The sequence below is a fragment of the Suricata suricatta genome, chromosome 2 (genome assembly GCF_006229205.1).
Source record: "Suricata suricatta isolate VVHF042 chromosome 2, meerkat_22Aug2017_6uvM2_HiC, whole genome shotgun sequence".
Classification (NCBI taxonomy): domain Eukaryota; kingdom Metazoa; phylum Chordata; class Mammalia; order Carnivora; family Herpestidae; genus Suricata; species Suricata suricatta.
The window spans coordinates 182,394,997-182,420,844 of record NC_043701.1 but is presented as its reverse complement, the minus strand read 5'-3'; the positions used below and the strand labels follow the sequence as shown (position 1 = coordinate 182,420,844).

Sequence of the window (25,848 nt, the reverse complement as noted above, 5' to 3'; positions counted from 1 at the left end):
CCCTCATCCCAGATGGTGCAGGTGTGTGCACCAGGCTGGGCCGGGGGCAGCAGGACGCAGACTTACATCGATGTAGGACGCATTGATGTAGTCCGAACAGGGGGCTCCGTCCACCGGGCTCAGAATCACCCTGGAGTGATCATCTGTTGAAAAGAAAACAAACACACACCCCAAACCACGACGTCAGGATCAGGAAGGCGCGCCTGCCGTGCATGTCTGCAGCATTAAACACATAGGACATGGGCAGGTCTCACGCGGTGATCGTGGGGACAGAGGAGGCTTCCTTTTTAAAGGCTCTCCGGAGACCCTTTGTGCCGTGAGGGAGGGACACACCTGTCTCACTGAACACCGAGCCTCGGCACTGGGGACAGCGGCAGCCCTGACCTGGCAAAACCCCTGTGATGACAGCAGAGGCATGAACGTCAGTGTCCAGAAGGTGGGCCACTCGGTCTCCCATAGAAACGAGCAGCGCGGGCTGGGACCCTGCCGTGAGACGGCCACACTCCCCGAAACCCCGGCTGGGCCCCTACCTTTTTTTAATTAATTAATTTATTTATTTATTTATTTGAGAGAGAGAGACAGAGTGAGCAAGGGAGGGTCAGAGAGAGAAGGAGACACAGAATCTGAAGACAGGCTCCAGGCTCTGAGTTGTCAGCACAGAGCCCGACGTGGGGCTCGAACCCACGAACTGTGAGATCAGGACCTGAGCCAAAGCCGGATGCTTTAACCGACTGAGCCCCCCAGGCGCCCCCTGGGCTCCTACATTAACAAGTGCTTGTGCGCTGAGGAGAACCCCGGACGGAAGGGCTGGGGTCTGCGCTCTTGGGCTTCCCAAGAAAAGGACCAGCCGACTCCACACCCCCAGCCCCATCCTTCAAGTCGGCCCTAGGACTGGAAGGTGGGCAGAACTCACACAGACCCGGGCTGGGACTGGGGGATCACCTGCCTGGAAGATTCCGGCGCGTTGGACAAGCGATCCTCTAGTGGGAGGGTGGACCACAGAGAGCCCGTGTGGGTGCGTGATGGGTGTTTTCTCTCTGTGTGCGGGGTGCTGTGCATGTGGTGGGTGGAGGTCTGCGGGGTGCTGTGCGTGTGGTGGGTGGGGGTGTGGTGTGCGTCACGTGTGTTTTCTCTGGATGCCTGGGTCTGGTGTGTATGTGTTTGTGGGGCATGTGTGTGCGGACACACGTTTGGGAAAGCTTCTTCCATGGCCCCAGCTGCGACTTTGGTGGGTCCTTGTCACTCCTGCCTTCATGGGCCCCCTCCTCCATTAAATAAATAAATAAATGCATACATAAACATTTTATTTCCCCACTGCGTCGCTGGTTAGTATAAAGTTTAATGTAAACCAGACTGGATTACGTGTATTTTTTTTTTCTGATTGTAACGGAAGTTAGATGGCTTTAGGGGCCCTTCACGGTGTTGCGGCCCCGGGCCCAGGTCCCCGCGGTGGTGCGCTGTGACTTCCACACTGGCCACACTGAGGATGCCCAGACTTGGCCGGGGGCCAGGGTCAAGGCTCAAGCTGCTCCCCGGGGCCATCCACCCTGCACCGGGCACGGGCTTGGTATAGAGTGAGCATTCTGCATGTGTGTCCTGCATCAGCTGCATGGTCCTGCTTTACACCCCTGCTCGTCCCCCAGGGACGGACGCTAACTGGGAAGGGCGTGCCTGCAGCCGGGCCTCCCGCGGGTGTCTGGACCGTCGCTGTGGTCTTCTGCGTCCCTGGAAGGCTCAGCGGCCTCAGACACCCGTGGGCCGGACTCCGGATCGCTGGGCCAGATCCGCCCTGCCCCCGGCAGCACGGGCCCCGTGCCGGAAGGGGCAGCCAGGGTGTCAGCCCCCAGGCTTACAGCCCAGACGGCCTTCTCTGTGAGACCGTCCTGCTCAGGGGCCGATGGCCCTAAAGCAGATACGGCTCCGGCCGAAGAAGCGTGAAGCTGGTTGAAAATAATTTGGAACCATTTACGCTTTGAGAACAGCTATAGAAAGTGGAGGGTAAAAAATAGCCTTCTGGTTAGATTTAGAATCTCGCAGTGTCTAAGAGCTTCCTGTCTTTTTATTCTGAAAGTCACACTTCACGTTCAAAATACTATTTCCCGAAATTATCAGCTGTTGCTGTTTCTTCCCAGAGAAGAGGGTGCTGTCTCCCCTCCGGCCACCAAGCTCTTGCAAAGCCCGGCCTTGTGGACACACCAGGCATCCTGATCTCTGTTTTCTAAGCTCCCTGGGCCGTTTCCATGAGTGGGTTCCTGGGCCGAGGGGCTTCCTATAAATCTGGCAAATTTGGGGTGCCTGGGTGGCTCAGTCAGTTAAGAAGCAGATTCTTGATTTCAGCTCAGGTCATGATCTCATGGTTTGTGAGATCGAACCCCACCTCAGGTTCTATACTGACCGTGTGGAGCCTGCTTCTGATTCTCTCTCTCTCTCTCTCTCTCTCTCTCTGCCCTTTCCCAGCTCACTTGCTCTCAAAATAAATAAATACAGTAAAAAAAATCCAAAACACAATAAATCTGGTAAATTTACAGCCAATCTCAGCTTGGGGGAGGGGTGGGGAGTGGCCCGGATGGTGCTCAGAGCAGTGGGGGTTGGGTTTCAGCTGCCCGCTGACCCTCACCTCCACCCTGAGCAAGAGTGGAGTCTCTCAGCCCGGGCAGGGTGGGGGACAGAGCTGAGACACCCCCCAATGGGGCAACATCTAGCAGATCAGCCGGCTCCTGTCCTGGCCCCTCGCCGGCCCTGGGGTCATCTCTGGCCAACCCCTCAATTTACTCAGACACCCCTTCTTTCAGCTTGTGTCTTGCTGATGCCTGATGCTAGCCGGCTGGTGGCCCCTGGGCCATCCCCAGGGAGCATCCCACGGTCCCCGTGCTGCCTTCCACAGACCCTGGCATCCCATCGATGCACAGTACCTCACATCTGGGCAGAGTGACCGCCAGCACCCTCTGTCCTCTGACACAGTGCTCCTGGGCAGGGAAGGGCTGGGGCCAGACCCTCAGCTGGGCTGGTGGGGTCAGGGGACAGGATTTTCACACGTTTATACTGTAGGAATGGCCACTTCTCTCCAAAGCGTAAGCTGGAGAAGAGGGTGTGGAGAAAATGTTCAGGGAGGCATTGCTGCTCCAGGTCAGGGATCCTCAGGAGGCAGTGTCCCACCCTGGACCATCGCATCTGCCCTCAGGGGACGCAGTGCAGGTAACTTCCACACCTGGCCATTGATTCTGCTCCTATCAAGGTCTCACCAAAAATACTTTTTTTTTAAAGTTTTATTTATTTTGAGAGAGAGAGAGAGAGAGCGAGTGAGCATGAGCAGGGGAGGGGCACAGAGAGGGAGAGAGAGAGAATCTCAAGCAGTCCCATGCAGTCAGTGAAGAGCCCGACTCGGGGCTTAAACTCATGAACCGTGAGATCATGGCCTGAGCCAAAATCAGGAGACAAATGCTTACCTGACTGAATCACCCAGCTGCCCCAAAATATTCTTAATTATCAGTGTAAATATCGCTTTTAGAAAAATAAAGGGATTTGGGACGCCTGGGAGGCTCAGTCCGTTAAGCGTTAGCTTCGGCTCAGGTCATAATCTCGCAGTTTGTGGGAACCCGGTGTCAGGCCCTGTGCTGACAGCTAGCTCAGAGCCTGGAGCCTGCCTCAGATTCTGTCTCCCTCTCTCTCTGCCCCTCTCCTGCTCATGCTGTCTCTCTCTGTCTCTCAAAAATAAATTAAAAAAAAAAACATTTAAAAAAGGAAAATAAAGAGATTTATGGGGCACCTGGGTGGGTCAGTCGGTTAAGCGTCTGACTCTTGATTTCAGCTCAGGTCATGATCTCACTATTTGTGAGACTGAGTCCCACATCAAGCTCTTCGCTGTCAGCTTGGGATTCTCTCTCTCCCTCTCTCTCTGTTCCTCCCCTGCTCGCTCATCAGCACATACTCTCTCTCAAAATAAATAAATTAACCTTAAAACATTTTTAAATAAGGGTTCTAGTGAGTAAGAGAAAAGTGGGGGTCAGGAACTTGGAAAAGTGTTGGCGCTGAGTAGGTCCTCAACATACACATTCAGTGGGTCAATGCATAGATCAAACTAATTAATGCAGCTAATTAGTCAAATACTAGATAATAATACTAGGTTCCAGATAGCCTGATTTTTATTTGACACAAAATATTCCAAAGACCCCAAGCCCCCACCATGTTGTCTTTCCCTTCAAGCTGCTCAAACCAAGTGGGGTGCCCCCTCCCTTCTCAGAAAACCCACCCCAGATCCAACAGCCAGTCCTCCAACTTGATCCCCACTGTGCGTCCAGAGTCTAACCCTGTCCGCGCCCCCTCCGCACCGCCCAGCCCCTGCCCATCTCCTGGCTGCTCCCTCAGCTGCCTACGCAAATATGTTTTAGCCAAAAGACTATTTGGTTCATTTCTCACTTTACTTGGATCATAGCCTCACAGGGGTCTTTGAAAAAAGAGACGTGTAAATCCTATGCTTGCAAAGTGCAAAGGAATTGTTTCTATCAAGTGCCGAGAGTGCAGAGGCCGCACAGACTGGGCGGACCACAGCTTCTTGTGCCTACGGGGAGAGGGACTTAACTCTAACCCTAAAAATGCAACCCGGAGTCAGCGCACTGAGCCCGCTGCACAGTCCTCTGGGATGGAGGGGGGGGGCCTGGGGCTTTGAAACCCTCCTTTCTGTTAGCCTGATGGGCAGAGCCCATGACGGGTGGGGGGACGAGCTGAAGAGAGAAATCCGCGACCCTCCTTGGCGTCTCTTACAGAAGCAGCTCAGAACCTTCAGGTTTGTCCTGGTACCGAGGTGGGCTGTGAACGCTGCCCCCAGGACACGGCCTGTCTGGCTGCCTCCCTGGACAGATCTGTCAGCTGTGGGACCCCGCACCCCAGCCTGTGGCCCCGTTTAGCTGCTGGTGTTTCTAAGCCCTCCCACAAAGCTGCCAAAGCTCTACACATTTCTCATTCTGTCACTTCTGTCCTTGGTCCAGTGGACCTGCTGTGGGTGGCCAAGAGCACGGAGTCTGAGAGGGGGACATGTCCAAGGCCACCAGCAGCACAAGACTGCGGCTCAAGACGGGGCCCAGGAGTGGGCTCCTGCCAGCCTGTGTGGGGACCCTCCCCTGCGTCCCTGGGCAGCCCAGGTTTCAACATCGAGCACAGGCTTGGTGGCCAGACCCAGGACAAAAGAGGCGGCCTGAGCCTGCTGTGGGGGGCAGCCCCCTAGACCTGCCTGTAGAAGCCCCAAGCAGCGGTGCTGGCCTGGACCCTCGTCCCCGGGCATGGGACTGTCACGCTGTTGGCCTGGACCCTCGTCCCTGAGCACCGGGAATGTCACACTGCCTGGACAGGCAGGGTCCCCGGGAGCTATAAAGGAATGTCGAGTTTACTCCAAACGCCACCAATCATGCGAGAAAAAGGGAAAGTCTTACTGGGAAGGATGTTGGGATATCTGTTCTTTTCTCTATTTTCTTCTTTATTGGCCAGTTCGAACGTTCCTTGTATGTGTCCAGACGGCAGCGACTAGAAGAAAATACACAGTCAGCACTCAACGGGAGGAACCCAAACATGGCGTTGACGTCCACTTCCCTGATGAGCACAGAGACGCAGAGACCCCATTGGAGCAAACTACTTGCGGTCCACGCCCTTCCTGCTTCTCAGGCCGTGCCGGGCACTGGGCAGAGACTCGAGGAAGACACAGGACCCCAGGTGAGCTGTGGTCACAGCGATGACCCCGCGGTCGGCACTCAGGTGCGTGAAGGCAGGGACTTGTCTGGGCATCGTCACCAAACCCCTGGGAGCCGCCGGTCCTGGCCTCGGGCGGCCACTCCACTAATACGGACTGAGCACAGGTGCTCTGGGCAGGGCCAGGGCAGGGCAAGGGCCCCTGTGTGCAGGGGCAGGACCGGCCTGCTGTGCCCCCGGGGCTGGGCTCAGGGCGGGGCTCAGGGCTGGGCAGAAGGATGCGCCAGGACCTCAGATGTGGGGCTCCTGGGCCAGCGGTTAAGGCCCAGCTGGCCTCTTGTGGGAAGTGCAGACCCCAGCCCCACCCCGGATCGGCACATGACCCCCCGGGGTCCTGTGTGCACCCCTGGTGTCAGAGACTCTGCCCTACCCCCCCTGCCTCGGAGGAGGACAGGGAGGTGCGCCGCCGGCACCCTGGAAGTGATGTGCGGCTCTGCAGACCTGACCCCGGTGACCCCTGTCGTCCAGCTCTTCAACTCCTGGGATCTCTCCCGCTCCTGGTGACTCGAGTCATCCCCTCGGATTGGCTGGCTGCTGGGAAGCCCGCTGCACGCGGGAGAGCCCCTTGCAGTGCACTGTGGGAAAGAGCTCTTGACCCCCCAAATCACGTCCTTCCACATGAACCTCAACACGGACTGGACTGGGGAGGGGACACTGGAATCCGAGAAGGGAGTGTTAATATTTACCAGGCAGCTTTGATGTGCCAGGCCCGGGGGGCGCTGGGCCAGCACCCCAGCCCATAAACTCACCCATTACAAGAGGATGCTAGCATCACCCCTTTTTCTAGATGAGGACACTGACCCCCAAGGCTGCTGTGGATTTGCCCAGAGTCAGCTGGCTAAAACCGGCAGGCACTGCGGCGGGGGGCGGGGGGGCCCGCTATGCGGCCTGGGGCTGGCCATCAGGGCTTCACTTCTTCAAGTGTGAAGTCCCCGGAAGACGGGGGCAGACCTCACAAGGGCTGATTCACACCCTGAGTCAGAAGGGCCCGACTCGCGACTCGCCGCCCACCAGTGCCCAGAGCCTCCCTCTCGGGGGGCGGGGCGGGGGCGGGGCTTCTCCATCACAGACTGAGCCCCTGCTGGCCAGTGTCCTCTTTCTTTTGTTTTGGGCTCACCAAACCCGATGGCGACAGGCAGAGCCTGGTGGGGGCCTTGGGACCAACACCTTCTCTGCCCAAAATTCCTGATTCCTTTTTTGTTTTTAATGTTTATTTATTTTTGAGAAAGAGAGACAGACAGACCGAGATAAAGACAGAGACAGAGCAGAGGAGGGGCAGAGAGAGTGAGACACAGAATCCAAAGCAGATTCCAGGCTCTGAGCCCCGTTGCAGGGCTTGAACTTACAGACCGTGAGATCATCACCTGAGCCAAAGTCAGAGGCTCAACTGACTGAGCCACCCAGGCGCCCCTCAAAATTCCTGGCTCTTATCAAAACTGTACACTGATTTTTCTGGACCTGAGCTAAACAGACTCTGAGACAACATTCTACAGACTTCTCTCCTTCTATACTCAAAAGCTTTTTTGACCCCATCCCAGAAAATAAAAACGAGGTATAATACTGTGACGGTGGATGCATGATGTCATGCGTTTGTCTGAACCCACAGTGTGTCCCACCGGAACCCCAGCCCTGGTTGTCGGCTGGTCAGTGACATCTGGAACACACGTAGGGTATCGGTCGAGACTTGATTTGGGACACCATGTGCGTGGAAAGGTGAGCTGGAGGGGGGCCCTGCACTCCATGCACAGTTTCCCCGAAGCCTAAAATGGCTCTAGACATCAAAGTCTATGCAAATGATACATTAAAAAGAAAAATAAACAGAGAACCCAAGAAGCCTCCCTCTTCCTGCGAAGGTGGGGTGTGCGGGGGGGGGGGGCTGGAAGGGGTGAGTGTGGAGGGCAGATCCAACTCTGCCACACCCTCCGCAGCAGCCTGAAACCTGGAGATGCAGCTGGGGTGGTGACACCGACTTTCGGGGCTGCACGGAGGGCCGAGTGGGGTGAGAGGCCAGCGCTCTGTGTGGGGGGGGCGTAGCTCCGTACCCAAGCGCACAGAATGACCGCCACCCATCACCCCCTCCCGCTGTGCATCTGTGAATCTCTGAGCTGCTCAGTGGGCACGGGGACAACGGGGCAGCACCTGGGGAGGGCTCTGCCGCCACCGGGTCACCCCCTCAGTGCCGAGCGGGAGCCGTGCAGGTAGCGATGGGTCACTAATACCTCGTGATTGTGCGGTTACATGAATGGGCCGCAGAGGGTTGGTTGGGGTGCTTGCTTGCTGGAGGGGGTGGGATCTCATCTCATTGAGACGGAAGCCCCCCACCTCTTCCTCTCTGCTCCCCAGCGCTGGGCAGGGGTAGTGAATGAGAGGAAGGAGAGCGGCCGGTGGGGACTGTCCCCGCCTGCTCCAGGGGCCGGCTCTGGCGCACGCCTCCCCCGCGCTGGTCCACAACACGGTAGACCCGGACCCGAGCTTGGAACGGCCCTCTGGTTGGAGCTGGGAAGACCCTGTGGGGGAGGGGGTGTTCCTGGCCTGAATGGCACTCACTTGCCGGCGTTTACGGGGGGCCGGCTGCTGGGATGGCCCTGCGTCATGGCGGGCGGAGACCGTGACACTGGATGTCCCCAGCAGTCGTCCTCAAAAGCCCCGGACGCCCTCCGTGCAGACACGGGGCGGGGCTGGGCCCACACCTGCCCCTCTCGCGTGTTGGGACGAGCCTTCCAGGACGGGCAGCAGGCTTATCCTGCGGGTGAGTGAACCGAGGCAGGCGGAGGCCGACTGCGTGGCCCACGCGCTCCCGGCTGGTGAGAGGGAGGCGACCCAGCGCTCACGCCTCCGCCAGGCCCCTGACCCCACCCCGGCGCCAAACCTGAGGCTCCAGGTCGGCAATACACAGACGTCCACGCTCGAGACGCGTCCAGCCCTTCACGGTCTCTGCGGCTGGAACTCTGGACATGGACCAGGAGGAGGAGGAGGAGGGCGTAACTCAAGGGGGGGCCATCACAGAGCCGAGAGTGGGCCGGTCCCCGAAGGCTCCAGGACACTTAGAAGACAGAAGCCACACAAACGTGGCTTAAGACATGGCCGGCTCAGGGGCGCCTGGGGGGCTCGGTTAAGCATCCGACTTCAGCTCAGGTCACGATCTTGTGGTTCACGAGTTGGAGCCCCGCATTGGGCTCTGTGCTGACAGCTCAGAGAGCCTGGAGCTGCTTCAGATTCTGTGTCTCCCCCGCTCTCTCTGACCCTCCCCTGCTCACGCTATCTCTTTCTCTCTCTCTCTCTCCCTCTCTTTCTCTCTCAAAAATAAACATAAAAAAAGAAAAGACATGGCCCACTGTCACTGGTGAGAGCAGCAAACTGGGTCCAGAGACAACAGCAACTTGTCCCGAGTCCTCCAGTGCCGAGACCAGCCCTGCTCCCCCTGCACATCCTTCACGGCACAGAGGCCTCCGATGGTGGCGGCGCAGGGCAGAGCAAGAAGAGTGACATATTCACTTTGGGGGCAAAATCTAAAGTGGTCCCCAAAAAACCCAGGAATCAAGGTAAAATGATATTCAAATGAAACATTTAAAAATTTTTGTGGGGGACGCCTGAGTGGCTCAGTGGGTTAAGCGTCCGACTTCAGCTCAGGTCATGATCTCATCCCTAGTGAGTTTGAGCCCCGTGTCGGGCTCTGTGCTGACAGCTCAGAGCCTGGAGCCTGCTTCAGATTCTGTGTCTCCCTCTCTCTCTGCCCCTCCCCTGGTCACGCTCTGTCTCTCTCTCTCGAAAATAAATAAATGTTAAAAAACATTTTTTAAAGTTTTAATTCAAGACTAAAGCGTGTTGTCAAAAACACCAAACCTTTGAATAACACCAGAATGGGTGACAGTGGGGTGGCAAGTCCTGTTAGGGCCTGGGGCCACGGGAGAAATCAGTTGGAATGACCTTGCCTTTATTTACAATCACACTATCTCATTTCAGCATGGGTTACTTGCATTAATTTTGGTATTGGTATTTTGGGGGCGCCTGGTGGCTCAGTTGGTTAAACATCCAACTTAGGCTCAGGGCATGATCTCACGGTCCGTGAGTTCGAGTCCCACATCGGGCTCAGAGCCTGCCTAGGATTTTCTCTCTCTCTCTCCCTTTCTCTCTGCCCTTCCCCACTCTCTCTCTCTCTCTCTCTCTCTCTCTCTCTCTCTCTCTCTCTCTCTCTCTCAAAAGAAATAAATAAACTTAACAGAAACATTTTTTTAATATTTTTGAACAATTAAAATACTACTGATCCGGAAGGAGGTGCCCATGCGGGGGGCAGGTGCGTCGCCCGCCTGACCCTATTTCCGGCCCTGCTCCTTTGGAGTTGTCCTCACTTTTGAGACGGCAGGAGAGCCAGCTGGTTCTGACTCACAGCCTTCGGCTGGCAAAAGGCCACCCCCACGGCCACGCCGAGGAACACGAGCACAAGGGGAAACGGGACAAGACGGGAGGGGACAGAGTCACTGCAGCAAACGTGGGTGGTTATTTTGGACGTGGAGGGATGAACTTCTCTAAGGCTGACAGATTGCAAACAATACTGCCTAGAGCTGTCTTTCGAGATGACCTCATTTCTCCAAAATAGAAGACACATTTGGAAACAATTAAAAGGAAGCCAGGGAAAGGGCAGGAGAGAATGGCGCTAAAAAACAAGCAAAGGACCGCTGAATCTCGGTCACCTGCCGCGCCCCCGCGGGATTCTTCTGTGGGAAACACACACGTCACATGTCTGCTGGGGAGCCATCCCGACTAACTAGCTGCAAAGCACTGTGCTGTGGGAGACGATGGAGCCGTGAGGTCCTCAAGACAGGCCCACCGCCAGCACCCTTCTTGGACGGTGGCGCTGACTGCCCAGCAGTCAGTGCACGTGCCAGGGCCCGGGGGCAGCCACACCTGCTCCCCTTTGGGGCTCAGTGCTCAGCCCCTGGCTGCGCGTGCCACGAAGTGATGCGCAAACCAGAAACCTGGTCAGGGGAAAACGCGGACAGCTAGGCCCAGGAGGAGCCTCCCTGGTGTCTCTCTTACCTGCCGCCCATCTGAGCACCTTGCTCCCTCTCTCTCCCCCTCTGGATCTCTCAATCTCTGTCTATCTCACAGAGTCACAAGTCACAGGACACGGACTACAGATTGAATCACACAAGACGAGGCGTCACGGGCGCACCTGTTGAGACCTGGGGGCGTCGGTTTGCTCCCGTGGGGACCGTCACGGCGGGTTAAACCGTGCTGGTTGGCTGCCGCCACTGCCAAGTTCGTGGAAGCAGTTCACCCAGAAAGGCAGAAGCAGGGAGAGGCTGGAGCACACATCAACCGAAGCCCGCGGCCCCTCAAGCCACCCCAGGATGGTCAAGTTCCTGCGACGGGGGGGGGGGGGGGGGGGGGGGGGGGGGGGGGGGGGGGGGGGAATGGGAGAGGACGCCTGCTACAACGACCAGACGCGCCGGGGCTCCGGAGCCTGCTAGAAAGCGGGGTGGGGGCTCCACCGCTGTCCACGCAGAGCTGTCACCCCGTCTCCGGCTCAGGCCTTAGTCTCCACACTAGGGCGACAACTGTGTCCCTGTCACACCAGATCTTAGGACGCGGCTCCCGGAGGGAACCTTCAGGAACATCTTACTCCACCATCTCATCTCATGAAAGAGCATGAGGGGGGTTCAGGGACCCTCTGGGGCGGCGGCGTGGCGCAGGCACGCGCGCCCCGTCTCCGGGACGGTCCACCCTGAGATGCAGCGCTGCATTTCCCCGTCCCTGACCCCACGACACGGCACAGGGGCCCCCGAACTCACGTTGAACTCCTCCCGGAAGTGCTTGCAGTCATCGGCCGACCGGACGCGGATCTCCTCCTCCAGGTGCGCCACGGGGATGGGAAAGTACTTCTTGGGCCCGGAGGGGGACCTGCTGAGAAGTGTCACTCTTTGCTGCTCTGTGGGGCCAGAAGACACAGGGGGGCCGCTCAGCCACATTCCCGGACGGCTGACTCATTCGCCCGACAGACGGACAGCATTCCCGGAGGAATGACACATGACACAGCCGGAGGGGGGCCATGTGGCTCCCCGAGCACGTAGCCGGGGCCACGCGGGGCCCGGGCGGCCGAGCGCAGAGGTCTGTCCCCTACGATACATCCACACCAGACGGGTGTCCCTCTGGCCGGTGTGACCTGCTCCCACCGACCGCAGACGCCTTACCTTCCAGCTCACCCCCGCCCCCCCCACCCCTGCGCCTTCCACTGAGGATCCCGGCACTTTCACACCCCAGCTCAGTTTTCCAGGTTTGAAACAGGGAGACCGATTATATGTTAATCAATACGGAGGAGTCACATTGGTTCACGTTGGGAACAGATTGGGAATCGGTTAGGATATGGGTGTCCCTCAGTCCTATCTTCTTTGTGAAAAACAGTCGGCTTGCTCAAACCCCACAGGCTCCAGAAGAAATAAGAGAAAGGCTCCTTGGGGTGCCTGGTGGCTCAGTCAGTGAAGCGTCCGACTGCAGCTCAGGTTAGGATCTCGAGGTTCACGAGTTTAAGCCCCAGGTCGGCTCTGTGCTGACAGCTGGGAGCCCGGAGCCGTTTCAGAATCTGTCTCCTTCTCTCTCTGCCGCTCCCCTGCTTTCTCTCTCTCTTTTTCTCTCTCTCGAATAAATAAGTGCTTTAAAAAAAAAGAGAGAGGGAGAGAGAGAGAAACCCTGTTCCTCGGGAGTGTGCAGGGAGACGCTGACATGGAGGAAGGGCCCTGGGGACTTCCTGGACCAATTCCTTCCACAAACTCAGGGTGAGCCCAAAGGTGAAGTTCCGGGCAGGGGCTTCTCTTCCTGCAAAATGACTGACACTCTTGACAAAGTGAAGGTGAACACTTCGCTGTCACTCCCGCCCAGGGCCTGTCCCCACCTGCAGAGCCACCCGGAGGCCCAGCCAACAGCTCCTCCCAGAGCTCATTCCTCGGAGAGCAGGGGGAGTCTGGCTGGGCCTCTGGGCCTCGCCGGCCACACCTTCGTCCCTCCCCTCGCAGGCTGTTGAAACGTGCCGGCAGCGAGCCGGGGCAGGAAGGTGGCGCCCGCAGGCCGCAGCAGCCCCTAACGAGGCTCTCGGTGACGTTCAGGTGCCACCGGCAGGTCCCTCCCAGCCCCTCGCTAGGTCCTTTGGGACCGACGGTCTTTTCTATTCTCTGGGGGTCGATTTTGCAGTTCTGCTGGAAGCCTGGCAGCGTGTTTGCTCCCCCAAACCATGGAACTACCAGGCAGCCAGCGGACTGCAGGAAGTTACAGCGACTGGCGTGAACCAATCATCCTGAAAGTCCCTGCCGCACATGACTTTCTCGGCCACCTGCACTCGTGGGGAAAGAAACAGTGTTCCCTGTTAGTGGCATTAAGGCACGGAGCTGCACGTCGAGCCCGGAAGAAAGGCTGGGAGTGCCCTCCCCGGGGGCCTCAAGACCCGCCAACAGCGTGAAGTTCAGCGGAGCCCGTGCGAGCCTGAACCGGGCTGTCTGGTCTTCGGGTGGCTTTCAAGGGCTTCCTGAAAACGGTGACATGTCAAAACGCTGTAACAAGGACAGGATGTGAACAGCGTTTCCAACAAAGCCACAAACTGAAAGTCTCAAATGTCTGTTTCCCAGCAGGGAGAAAGGAGAGACGTTTTGAAATGGTAAAACTGTACCGTTGTGAACGCCAGCATAACACCGGGGAGGGGGCACTGGAGTCTCAAAGCTGAAGGAGTTCAACATTTCAAGTAAGAGGCAGACGCAGCCCCATGTGGTCAGGAAGCAAACCCCCCCAGCCCCCTGGCCCCCCAGCCCCCCGGCCCCCCGGCCCCCGGGGGTACCTTGTTCTTCCAGGATTCCGTTGGGCATCTTGTCATTGGCGCTGACCACGGCTTTCCTCTGCTTCCGGAACCTGGGAGACACAGACTGGTTAGCTTCGGGCACAGCGATGGCCCCCGGGGCGCGGGGCTCCCCGCACGGCGATAACCACCAGGTGAGCCGGGAGAAGCTCTTCCTGCCGCTCATGGCCGGACCCCGGCGCGCCGGCCACCAGTCGCCAGCCCCGCGCGTCCCCGCCGCCCTCCGCCTGGGCCCACGCCCGCAGTGCAGCCTGGAGGAGCTCATTTCCTCATCGGGGCTGGTCGGGGCAAGTCCGCCTGCGCCCCGGGGACACTCCTACCTGAAGAAGTAGGCGGCGAGCAGCAGGAGGAGGACCAGCAGCAGCACGGGCAGCAGCAGCCAGGCCAGCACGGGCTGGGGCGCGCGAGGGTCCGGGGGGCCTGCGGGGGGGCCCAAAGCGATGGGGAAATGGGGTCTGGGCAGGGAAGGCTCCCCCACACCAGACCACACTTCACAGCTGGCGAGGCGAGGCCACCGCCCGGCACCCTGTGCTCACCCCGGGAGAGACGAGTCGGTGACACGGGGAGGAGAGCGTGAGCCATGGGGCCGGTGACTTTGACCCTGGCGAGGGCTGAGGCGCAGTGAAGGCGCAGCAAGGAGCCCCCCGCCCCCCTCAAGGAACCTGTTTCCCTGGGTCCTGGGGGGACCCGCCTCTCGCCATCCTGGGGAGGTGGGAGGGGGTGGAGGGTCAGAGGCCCTGCTGCTCTGAGGACGGCGTTAGGGTGCTCCCAGTCGCCAGGGCTCAGGGCGTGAGGCGCAGCCTGGCCCTCGGGCTGGGTGGAGGTCTGTGGCCATGATCAGGTCTGAAGCTTCGAGCTCCCGATCCTACAGGGCCAGGCTGACTTTCCTCATTCAGAAGGTCCCACATCCCTGGACCAGGAGCAGCTGCCTTGGGCTGCCCAGGACCTGCCCAGGGAGCCCAGACTCTGGGGGGCTCTGATGGCCTGGCTGCCCCCCGGCCCGCGATGTTCTGACTTAGCCCTTGACTCCCCAGGCATCCAAGCTGCTCTCTCCTCACCAAAATGTCCCCACTCCCAGCAAGCGTCTCAAACACCCCCTTCTCCAGGAAGTCCCCATGGCTGCCCTTCTGTGGATCCCAGAGGGTCTCTGTATGCCTCCAAGCACAGACCTTCCTCCCCTGGAATGGACAGGCCCTGGGGGGGGGACCCCCTTGGCTCGGAGGCAGTGGAGTTCCTCAGAAGCAACAATGGGCTTCCACAGCTTTGAGTTCCCAAAAGTACCAGGCAGGGCCCGGAGCCTGGGGGTGGAGGGGGGGCACTGCAGTCCTGCAGGCCCTGCCCTGGCACCCCTCTTCGTCTAAAGGTCTTAACCTGCACCTCATGCCCCTCCCACAGGTTGTGAGCAACCTCCACGTCCAGGCCTCACACCAAGTCTGGCCCAGTAAGGGGCCAAGGCACGTGTTTCTAATAAATGACGGTTTTTACTGATGCGAGGGACCATTTGGTACAGACGTGCACTGACTGAGAGGCAGCTGGTCTGGGACGAGGTGGCCCTGGAGGCCACAAACCTGGCCAAACAAGACACCTGTGCTCTGGGCTAGGCCAAGACCTCCCCCGTCTGCCTAGGGGCCTCCCAGCTCAAGTTGTAGGGCAAAGCCGGGGTGACGCCAGGCTGAGCCTCTGGGAGTGTGTGCCTGTGGCCCTGGCTGGGGGGTGGGGGGCTCCCACACTCGCCCGCCCACAGAGGCCCCACCCTGCTCTGCCAGCTGGTGCAGCAAACTCAAGCCCGGGCTGCTGGGAGATGCTGACCCCGAGGGGCCCAGAGGGCCTGGGTGCTCCTCACCCAGCCTGGGCTCCGGGCCTGCCCTGCCACGGGCAACCACAGAGCTCGGGCCGGACCTTCTCCCCTCCCCGCTTCTGCATTTGCACAGACATCAGGCTGCCCTGGGCCAGCGTCCATCTTGGCAGTGACTGGCTGGCTGGCTTGGCGGTCCAAGGGCTGGGTGCACTGGCTGAGGGCGTGGGGTCACCCGCAGCTTTGAGGGGCACCCGGGGGGCCTCGTCAGGGGGCTCCAGGGTCCATCCTCCAGGCTCAAGCTGCCTGCTTTTAGAGGCGACAGTTACAGATGTGGGCTTTCCATAGCACGCCCAGGACCGTGCGTGTGGACAGAATTGGCAGATCCCAGGGACACATGCTGGCAGCTGCCTCTGTCCTGGGGGAGGGGGGGGATAGAGAACAGGTAAGAACACTCGGGCTGGCAGGCCTGGGGGGCCGAGAGAACTAGGGAGTCTAGGCCCCATCTTCAGGGGCGGCCCCATCGGGGTCAGGGGGAAGGTGCCCCCAACACTGTCCAGTTCTCCCAGCTTGCCAAAATAAAGAAACTCACAGCTATGTAAAGTTACCTGATTTTTAAATATTGATATGTAATTCAGCCTAAATGCAGTTTTGTAAAACATTATGGCCCAGAAACAGCATCTGCAGGCTGGGCTGTGTCCGCTGGGCAGAGCGAAGTATGAAAATACAACAAAACGGGTGCCACCCTGTATCGGGGCTGCTCGTTCTCGTTGGGTCGTCTGTCTCGGGGAGCCGGGTCAGCACACACGAGCCTCCTCATTCTGTTCAGCTGCTGCCTGGACTTCCACTTTCTGAAAGTCCCGCGATTTCCATGGACATTTAGGTTGTTTCCAGCTTTCTTGCTGTTACTCACCGTTTTCCATCTTGTATCTTTATCTCTGTGCATCTTGAAAGTGCTTCCATAGCAAGCTCCCAGAAGGAGGCTTTGTGCGTCAGTGTGCACGCATCTTAAATTATAACGTGGGGTGCCTGGGTGGCTCAGTCCGTGAAGTGTCCGACTTCAGCTCAGGTCATGATATCGAGGTTTGTGAGTTCAAGCCCTGAATCAGGCTCTGTGCTGACAGCTCAGAGCCTAGAGTCTGCTTCGGATTCTGTGTCTCCCTCTCTCTCTCTGCCCCTCCCCCCTTCATGCTCTGTCTGTCTCTCAAAAATAAATAAAAATGGTAAAAAAAAATTAAATTGTAATAGAAACTGCCAAGGTTCCCCTGCAGAATTTCCAGCTTCTCGTCACCTAGACGGGATGATGGAGACCATCTCTCCTGGCTATTAGCAATCCTTTTCATTTTTGTCAGTCTGATAAATAAAATACCACTTCACTCTGCCTTTCCCTAATTTCTACAGAGCAAAACATCATTTCATGATTAATAAACCAACCAATTGGACATCTGTGTGGTGCTTGGTCAGATGCTTTTGCCATTTTCCTACTGGGCTATCTTTTTCTTATTAATTTCCAGGAGGCCTTCCTGTAATACGGACAACGGTATTTAATTACACTGTTTGCATTTACCTTCAACTCTTGCGCCAAGGAATGTCTCTTGATTATTGGATACGTTTTGTTCGAGGAACAAACGAAGCGGCTTCCGGTCTTTGGCACACTGTGACCCTGTGCAGTGACCACACCAGGTGATCCTGCTTTCAGGGAACCAGGTTTCAGAGGGCACTTCCCGCGGTCAGGCTCCCGTCTGGAATTCTAGGCCAGTGGAGCCCGTCCGGCTGCTATCCCCGAGACCCTGAACGGGAGCCAGTGCGGACTTCCCTCCTGCCTGGTGACCGGCAGCCACCGCCAAGCCCGTGAAGGCCCGGGCAGAGGCTGTAACAGGCTGTGAGGGTCACATCCGTGCTCAGGGGCATGAGGTCACTTCCCCGTCCCTGAGAGGTGCACCTCACACCCACAGCCATCTTGTTGGCGGACCGTTTTCTTTTCGAGTGAAGCGAAGAGGCCCAGGGGGAGGCTGAGTCACCCTAACGGTGCCCTGGGTGCCAGCTGCGGAAACGCCCACACAGCTCTGGTCTGGCTTCTCCGCTCGGAGCAGATGACGCTCTCCTGGTAGGATGCGTACTGTCATTGGTAAGTGTCTCTGCAGGTGCTGGGCCTCGGGCACATGAACACAGTGTCCTCGGGGCAGGTCTGGAGGGTCCCAGGCTGTGGAAGATCACCAGTGACCCAGCACCCAGAGGGCCTGCTTGAGAGGAGCACAGTGACCTGGGCGCCGGTGAGCGTCCGACTTCGGCTCAGGTCATGATCTAGCAGTCCGTGCATTTCAGCCCCGCATCAGGTTCTGTGCTGACAGGTCGGAGCCTGGAGCCTGCTTCAGACTCTGTGTCTCCCCGTCTCTCTCTGCCCCTCCCCTGCTTGTGCTCTTTCTCGTTCTCAAAAATAAATAAATACTAAAAAAATTTTTTAAATAAATGAGGACAGTTACAAGCATAGCTTCAGTCTGCTGGGGGCTCCTGTGTTTCTTTTTCTGAAAATAAAAGTGTATGTCTTACTGATTCTATTTCTCTGGAGAACACTAACCAACACACTAAATAATACCTTATCAGAGGAGGCCTTGAATTTTATGCCTGGGAGTCTTGGAGGAGGAACAGGGGACGGGGCAAGCATGTGGGGACTGGCAATGGGCCGTGACGCAGACTCAAGGGACCAGGCCTTGCTGGTTACAGCCTCCTACTAAGCCGGCCACAGGACAGAGCTGGCAGCCACACGCGGGCGTCTGGTCTACCAGGGAGGTGTGTGGGGTTGCCCAGGGCGTCCAGGTCTAGTCCTTGGGGACCTTGAACTCACCAGCTGGGCCTCGGCGTTGGGCATACATCCAAGAAAGAGATATCAAGGAACATTGAGAAGCCAAGTTTCTGGGCTGTGGGAGACTGGCGGGGTGACACAATGTCCAGCCGACCACAGCAACTGGACGGGCCTCTGCCAGGGGGTCCCGCTAATCCTCAGCATTGCCAAGAAGGAGTCACTCTTACGAGCTCCATCTCACAGATGGGGACACTGAGGCACACGGAGGTCAGGAACTTCCCCCACGTCACTGGGCCAGCAAGCGCTGGAGCTGGAGGGAAGCCGGGGTCACGTGACTTGAGCGCACCTGCTCTCGCTGCTGCTGCCCCTCTTCCTCTTCGCTTCGCACGGCATTCACTTCGCTCTATTGATGCAAAATTCACGTTCGACGAAGCCCACCCATTTTAAGCATGTGGCCCAGTGATTTTTGGTTAATTCACAGCTGTGCCACCGGCACCGCCATCCAGTTTTGGAATCTCCCCGTCCGCCTCTCATCCACCTGCAGTCACGCGGCGTTTGCCCCGCGGCCCAGCCAAGCTCTTGGGCACCTTCCCCTCCACCGCCCTGACTACTCGGGGCACTTCCTGTCCACGGAGACATACGCCACGTGGGCTCCTGCCTGGCGTCCTCCCACTTCGCAGGTTTCCGGAGTCCAGCTGCCTTGTCACGTTGGATCCGTTCACTCCTCCCTAGTGGCTTCTCTCACTTTCAAACTACGGAAAAGGCAGGGGCGTGGAGCAGCGAACCCCCGCCTATCCGCCACCCACTTTCTGAGGGGGACAGGGCAGCCCGTCTCTGGCCTCACCTGCCTCCCGCTCCCCACGGGCTCTTCCTCAAGCGGCGCCCAGAGCGAGTGCTGTTTCATTCGGGAGGACTTCAACATGCGTCTTCAGAAACGTGTGGACTCTTCTTTTAAAAATATGAATCTAACCACTATACCGACATCGTGCCTGGAAGTATTCCCGCGGATTTCTTGATTGAATCAACTGCCACGTCAGTGTGTAGACAGACATCCCCAGGCACTCGTCCACATTTGCTTAGGACCTCTTGAATCCGCTCTCCCCTCGTGGGGGTCTGGTTGTTAACCCCGCTCCCCCGCCTCCCACCGAGGCTGACACCGACTCTGAGCACAAGGCTGTGTTTGCTGCCCCCGAATGCTAAGCGTTGTTCCCGGAGAATCCCCAACAACTGGCTCGAGGGGCCGCCCCCCGTGTCAGAGGCGTTGGAGTCCAATGCTCACTAAGGACGTGGGCCACGACCTGCTTCTCCTCCCCCAGCGGGTCATCACCCCGACTCTTGAGAGCCCACCAGGAGGGAGGGGTACGGCAAGGGCAGGCCAGCGGCGGGCGGCTGGGTCCTCACCTGCAGTCGTGGAGGTCAAGTTGCTGTCGGCTGGGATGGTCCCGTTACCTCTGAGGGCCTTGGCGAGCGGCAGGCTAACACCCGCCAGGAGCAGTGGACAGAAGGGCTCCATGGTGAACCTGCGGGAAGCAGAGAGAGGCTCAGAGGGCGCCCCGCAGGCCGGGCTGCCCGCCCCGCCCTTTCCCTGCCCAGGAGGGAACCTCCTGTAGGACAGGGTGGCCCGGGATGCTGGGGCGGCTCCGGAGCTCCGCTCAGTGAATCCGAGTTCCGGAGGGGCCTGTGCGCTCCGCCCACACAGCTCACAGCCGCAGCGCTTTAGAGCGAGCCCGGTGAGGACCCCCGCGAGCCAGTCCCGGTTCCAGAACCGCTTGTGTTCAGGTTCATTTCCTTGTTTGTTTGTTTGTCTGGTTTGCGGGGAGAAGGGAGGCGAACAGGGCTGTGTGGGGGGCTGCAGAGGAAGACGCTGAGCACCTGAGGGACCTGAGGTTCTGAGCCCAGCGGCACGGGCCCCCCTCGAGGCCCTCCACCCGCAGCTCCGGCACAGGGGCAGGGCGCCTGGGGGGCTCTGACTCTCGACTTCCGCTCAGGTCATGATCTCTCAGTTCATGAGTTCGAGCCCCATGTCGGGCTCTGAGCTGCCGCTTCTGATTCTGTCTCCCTCTCTCTCTGCTCCTCCACTCTGCTCTCTCTCTCTCTCTCTCTCTCTCTCTCTCTCACAAAATAAATAAACTTAAAAAAATATATTGCCACACACTAATGATTTGTTCAACCCTTTGGGAACATTCTAGTGTGTCTGCCGTGACACAGGTGTGGCATTTCTATCTGCATCGTGAGAGCCCCAGGAAGAGCCGTGGCCTGGAGAAGAGTCGGGGGCTCAGGAGTCAGGCTAACTGGCGCGTGGTCACAGGGCCAGGGGCTGGGGGGTCGGGGGCCCCTCTGCTGTCCCCCTGGCCACAGCCACAACCCATACCGCCGGCCCTCACTTCCCCGGTGAATCCCAGGGAAGCCCCCTCCCTGCCCAGGAGGGGCCACGTGCAGTCAGCTCACGTCTGATGGAGCCTCTTGGGAACGGAGGGGCGTCTTTAGTGGGTGGGGTGCACGAAGCGAACCCGGAGAGGGTGACCTCTTGGAGGTACGCAGCAGGGGAGGATGCGTGGCTGGCGGTGCTGAGTGAGACCTGGGGGGACCAGAGTGTGGTGGAGCGGTGGGCCCCCCTCCATGGTCCGCCTGGGATGCCTGGCCCCTCAGACAGCACTTTCCCACAAACAGCCTCCCCGCCTCTGGGCACAGGGATGGACTGAGGCTGGAAAACACCGGTTCCTTGTAATGAGAGGAGACACTTGGACGAGTGCAAACAATCTAATCGCGTTTCTCAGTCTCCGCGGAGCAGACAATTCTGAGCGGACAATTGCCCTGGAATAACCAGGATGCCACCGTCAAGGCTCCCGACCTCCTTCCTCTTGTTTATTTCCCAAACGCATTTTAGACTTTTAACGTGAGCCCCACACGCGTGTGCACGCACACACCGTAGCTTGTATCCCGTGACCCCTCCCAGGGCTGGGCCCTTCGTATGGGCACTGTTCTCACAAGAGCCCTCCGGGACTGAGGAACCGGCCCAAAGTCGGGTCAGAGCGGACGGAGGAGTCGCGGAATGAACCCAGGACCACCGGAGACAAGAGCTCTGGAGCTCTGATGGGCAGCTCTGCCCAGGCTGCAGCAGACAGAATCCGCTCCTGAATGACGCTTTCACACTGCGGCATACACTGCGGAGTGAGTGGTCTGGAAGTATTAACTGGTTTAATACAACTCAGAAATGCAGACTTCCGAGCTGAAGCACGTGTCTTGTTATATGTATTCATTCAAAACCCTCCTCTCCAAATGCTCCACAATCTAAGAGAAAGCTGACAGGTTCCAGGCAGACTTCCCATCGCCCATCAGACCCCCGGGGGAGGGGCAGCACCCGCTGGAGCAGCAGGAGACTTGCTCGCTGTGGCCAGCAGAGGGCACTCCACTTTGCAGAATTCGAACCCTGTGAGTCCCTTTACTGTGACATTTATATTTCCAAGCCAAGGACAACTCTCCTGTCCCTGGCTATTCACCCTTAGAGGGTTTGTGCAGGCTACCCAAAGGCACAGACCCGAATCCGCACAAAATAGTCCTTGCAATAGTTTAAGTCATGGTGAATTTTAAGGACTTGTATTGAATCTACCAAACATTACGCACTGTGGGCACACGGCCCGTTGCATCTCTGAACGGAGATCCACAAAATAGTTTCCAGCAAAGCCGCTTTGGTGTTTATTCCTATCAGAAGTCAGCCAGCTATCAGCTTGATTAGAATTGCTTTCTTACTCCATTTGACGCCTTTTTAATACTCTGTTGGGCAGCGACTCTGGAGCAGGCCAACTGCCAGGTCCTGGAGCCACAGAAATGAACGCAATCCCGAACCTGCCATACCGCAGCCACACGGAACCAGAAGGAAGAACGGAAACACAGCACCCCCTGGGACTCCCTGTTCCGGAGATGAGTGTCCACAGTGCTGGGAAGGAAGGTGAGGTAGTGATGATCCACTCCGCCCGGGACCTAATCGAGAAGGTCCTTGAACGTCGTTAGAGTTTGGTTTGTTGTTACAGGCTCGTTTTCCAACAACAACCTGCATCGGTAGAACCACTGGGAATTATGAGAAGATGCCGATTCCCGGGCCCAACTCCAGATGCATGGAATCCAAACGTACGGAAAGCAACCGGTTTGGACAGACCAACCACAGTTGACCACAAACCACAAGAGACACGGTGTAAGCCTTTGCCACCCCAGAGGGGCTGGGGGCATGGGACCCCCTGGGAGCGTGCCGGGGCTGCAGCATCTAGACACAGCCGGAGCTCCTGGTCTACACAGCCGAGTGGGAAGGTCTGGACAAAGCCAGGACCGTGGGAACGGCAAGGAGGGAGGCATCTGAAAGGAACTTCAGGGGTAGAATCTGCGTGAATGGTAGTCAGCCCGCTGGACGTGGTGGGGACCAGGGCACCAGGGCACCTGGATTTCCATCTTGGGAGATGCGGTGGGAGATGGGCATCGTTCATGAGCTGAGATCTGGAGTCTGGGCCTCCCAGTCTGGGGGTGGTGATTTGGCTGGAGGATAACGCACTAACGCAAGCCACCATGTGCTCAGCCCCCGCGGAGGGCGATATGCTCCCTGAGGCCCTGGGGTACGTTATCTCCCCATCCATCGAGAAATGCCCTGTGGTCCTCTGGGGTGGCCTGTTGACGCTCGGGTCCGGAGAGCGTTCTAGCGGAGAGCGCCAGCAGGAGCTGGGTGGAGGGCCTGGGGCTTGGCTGGATGGAAGTGAGGGGGAAGCTCCAGTGTGTGGGTGAGCTCACTCTGGGGGTGTGTAGATGGCCCAGACCAGGCCTCGGGGCCAGCTGAAGGAGGCCACTGCCCTTGGGGACAGAGGCAGAGGACCTGGGCTGGGCGTCTGGCGAATGGCGGCCAGGGTTCAGGAGGAGGACGGGAGGCGGGTGCCGGTGGAGGCCCCAAGGCAGGAGGGGGATTCCCCCGAGCCCTGTCTACACCCCCCAGCCCCTGCTCACACACTTCCCCTCAGTGGGTGGTCCCTTCTGTCCCCTTTGCCTTGATCCCGCCAGCTTCTGAGGGCCAGCAAGCCAGAGACTCTTTCTCCCTCGGATCAGACCATCCAGATTTGTTCAGTCATTTGGGCATAGAGGCTCCCACCAGACCTCGGGCTCCTAGGGACAGGGGACATCTCCTTCCCCGCCCTTCGCAAGCTGGCCTCCCCAGCTGACAGGAACCTTTATGGGCTTTGGAGGGTGTGGAGCCCTCCCCCAGCCCGTTTCTGAGGCGGGGCTGCCCTGCTGAGCCCTCTGTCCTGGGTGTCCCGAGCCGAGCGCCCCCTGCAGCTCCAAGACGGTAGGGTTTTCTTTCTGCAGCTCAAACCCATCACTAGTGGTTCGAACGCCTGCTTCTTCTCAGTTACAAGACAGACTCGGTTCCTTCACAAAGGAGCAGAGATTGGGGCCCCTGGGGGGCTCAGTCGGTTGAGCATCCGGCTTAGGCTCAGCTCATGATCTCACGGTTCATGGGTTCCAGCTCTGCATCCGGCTCTGTGCTGACAGCTCGGAGCCTGGAGCCTGCTTCGGATTCTGTGTCTCCTACTCTCTCTGACCCTCCCCTGCTCACGCAGTCTCTCTTGAAAATAAATAAAACACCAAAACGTTTTTAAAAAAACAACAAACGAGCAGAGATAAAGATTTGTTCGGGCTTTGAAGCTGCAACCCTTCAACAGAGGCCCTGGAGTGGGCCACGTGTAACTCCTCATCTAACACAGGACCCCCGAGAGCAAAGGAGAAGCTGACACGGTTAGAGCCGTGTGCTTTCCTACGGTATTGCATTAGTGGTCAGCACTTGGTTTTATTAAAATGGGAACCCACTAAGTAGTTCTATTCAAAAACTACTTCTAAAAATTAAAAAAAAACCCTTTCTAGAAAACAAAACTAACATAGCAGTGCACATTACAGTAACAGTGTAGTTTATAGAAAATGCTTTTTATATTGATTATATGAAAATAAAAAAAGAGCATGAACAGAACACCTATTCTTGGTGCATATTCACCTGCCTCAGGTGCTTTCTTAGCCTTGTCTGTTCTTCTAATTCTTTTTACGTTTATTTATATTTGAGAGAGACAGCAGAGGGTGAGTGGGGGAGGGGCAGAGAGGGAGGGAGACAGAATCGGAAGCAGGCTCCAGGCTCCACGCTGTCAGCACAGAGCTGGACACGGGGCTCGAACTCATGAACCCCCACCATGACCCGAGCTGAAGTCAGACACTTAACAGACAGCGCCACCCAGGCCCCTCGCCTTGACTGTTCTTAATACATTTCATTTTTAATATATTTTCAATATCCTTAATATTTAAACTTTTTCATAAAATTATCTGCAATGTTTTTGAAAAGAGCATCTTGTGAGCCCTCAGTATTCCATTTGCTTTATTCTTTCTTCGCATTTACAGAGATTTTAACGTCTTCCTGTTCATAACCTATGTTTTCAACAGTTGCAATGGTGTAAAAGTGTAACATGCTGAGCGGTTTTTATTTGTGGTTGTATTCTTTGGTTGTATTTACTTCTAGTGAATATTTCCAACTAATTCAGAAAAACGTGAAACCAATACTTCGAGCCTTGTTTATAGAAATGTCCGCCGTCCCTGTGGGACACTGAGGCTGATGCACAGGGCAAGTTTTTGAAAGCGCAAACATTTCTGAACTCTGATAATCAGGGAAGACAACATGCACACTTCCAAGCTGAAGTATTTAAAAAAAATTCAACATCAGCTTCATTACATACATTTGCAGTTTAATTACTCTGTATGTGTAACTGCTGATAAAATCTGACATCTACAGCCTCTATTTTCTCTGCCAGAGTATTTAGTTGGTGTCGGCACAATTAAAAACTCTATACATCACCATCGATTCTAAGTGTGAGACGTTCTCCACAAACGCTGAGGTCTGCCAACATTTATATACTTATACTGTCCCACAAAACAGATACATGCATCATCTGTATTGAATCCTTTCCAGCGCCATTAGCCTTCAGGTGAGGTGGTCACTTTTCAGAGATGGAGCCTCCAACGTAGAGTTGGATTCCACGAAGTGGATGAAAAATAACAGAACCACTACCAGAATGAACTCATTTTCTGTTTGCAAAGGGCATGGGTATCAAACTGGTATCGTTTGACGGTCTGTGAAATGCACCTGTTATTAGGAACAGGACAGCTACACTTCGCCTCCCGCAAATGCACCACGGGACCTGGGATTAATAAGGATCAAGACTCACTATGAATAGTCATTTGATCTCGATAAACAGTCATGGTTCCAGGGGCCGTGTGTAAAGTCCTTCCATCAGTCATCGGTCACAGAGGTCATCAAGTCACCCTTCAGTGGAAGCTGGTGCTCCCTTAGAGGCTTTCTAATGTTTGTTTTCAAGAGAGAGGGACAGAGAAAAAGCAAAGGAAGGGTACAGAGAGAGGGAACACAGAATCAGAAGGCTCCAGGCTCCGAGTTGTCAGCGCAGAGCCTGACTCAGGGCTTGAGTTCACAAGCCAGGAGATCATGACCCGAGCGGAAGTCGGACACTTAACCCATTGAGCCCCCAGCTGGCCCTCTTAGAGGTTCTTTCCCTCCCATGGCTTCTCCGTGGTCAGCGGCCCCAGTGCAGACCCTGACACAGAAGGTAAATGTCCATGAATATTTTGTGCAAATTATAG

At 57.1% G+C, this 25,848-nt stretch overlaps 1 protein-coding gene and 1 long non-coding RNA gene across 6 annotated transcripts in view; one reads left to right on the top strand and one right to left on the bottom strand.

Moving 5' to 3' along the window:
- The window catches only part of PTPRE (protein tyrosine phosphatase receptor type E), an 87,673-nt gene that overhangs the window by 14,963 nt on the left and 46,862 nt on the right, over nucleotides 1–25,848 (bottom strand). For 3 of the 5 annotated variants that reach the window (XM_029932779.1, XM_029932777.1, XM_029932778.1), the window contains exons 2-7: nucleotides 19,579–19,697; nucleotides 13,900–13,999; nucleotides 13,562–13,632; nucleotides 11,532–11,668; nucleotides 5,427–5,517; nucleotides 67–143 (exon numbers count right to left, since the gene is read on the bottom strand). In XM_029932779.1, the coding sequence (XP_029788639.1) occupies nucleotides 67–143; nucleotides 5,427–5,517; nucleotides 11,532–11,668; nucleotides 13,562–13,632; nucleotides 13,900–13,999; nucleotides 19,579–19,690 (588 nt within the window). In that variant the 5' untranslated portion in view covers nucleotides 19,691–19,697. Of the gene's footprint in view, nucleotides 1–66; nucleotides 144–5,426; nucleotides 5,518–11,531; nucleotides 11,669–13,561; nucleotides 13,633–13,710; nucleotides 13,877–13,899; nucleotides 14,000–14,115; nucleotides 14,206–19,578; nucleotides 19,698–25,848 lie in introns of those variants that run through there. The other 2 variants (XM_029932780.1, XM_029932781.1) reach the window with 2 other exon arrangements.
- On the top strand, nucleotides 12,713–13,468 carry LOC115286011. Its single transcript, XR_003905815.1, has 2 exons — nucleotides 12,713–13,264; nucleotides 13,356–13,468. It is a non-coding gene; the product is annotated as an uncharacterized LOC115286011 (long non-coding RNA).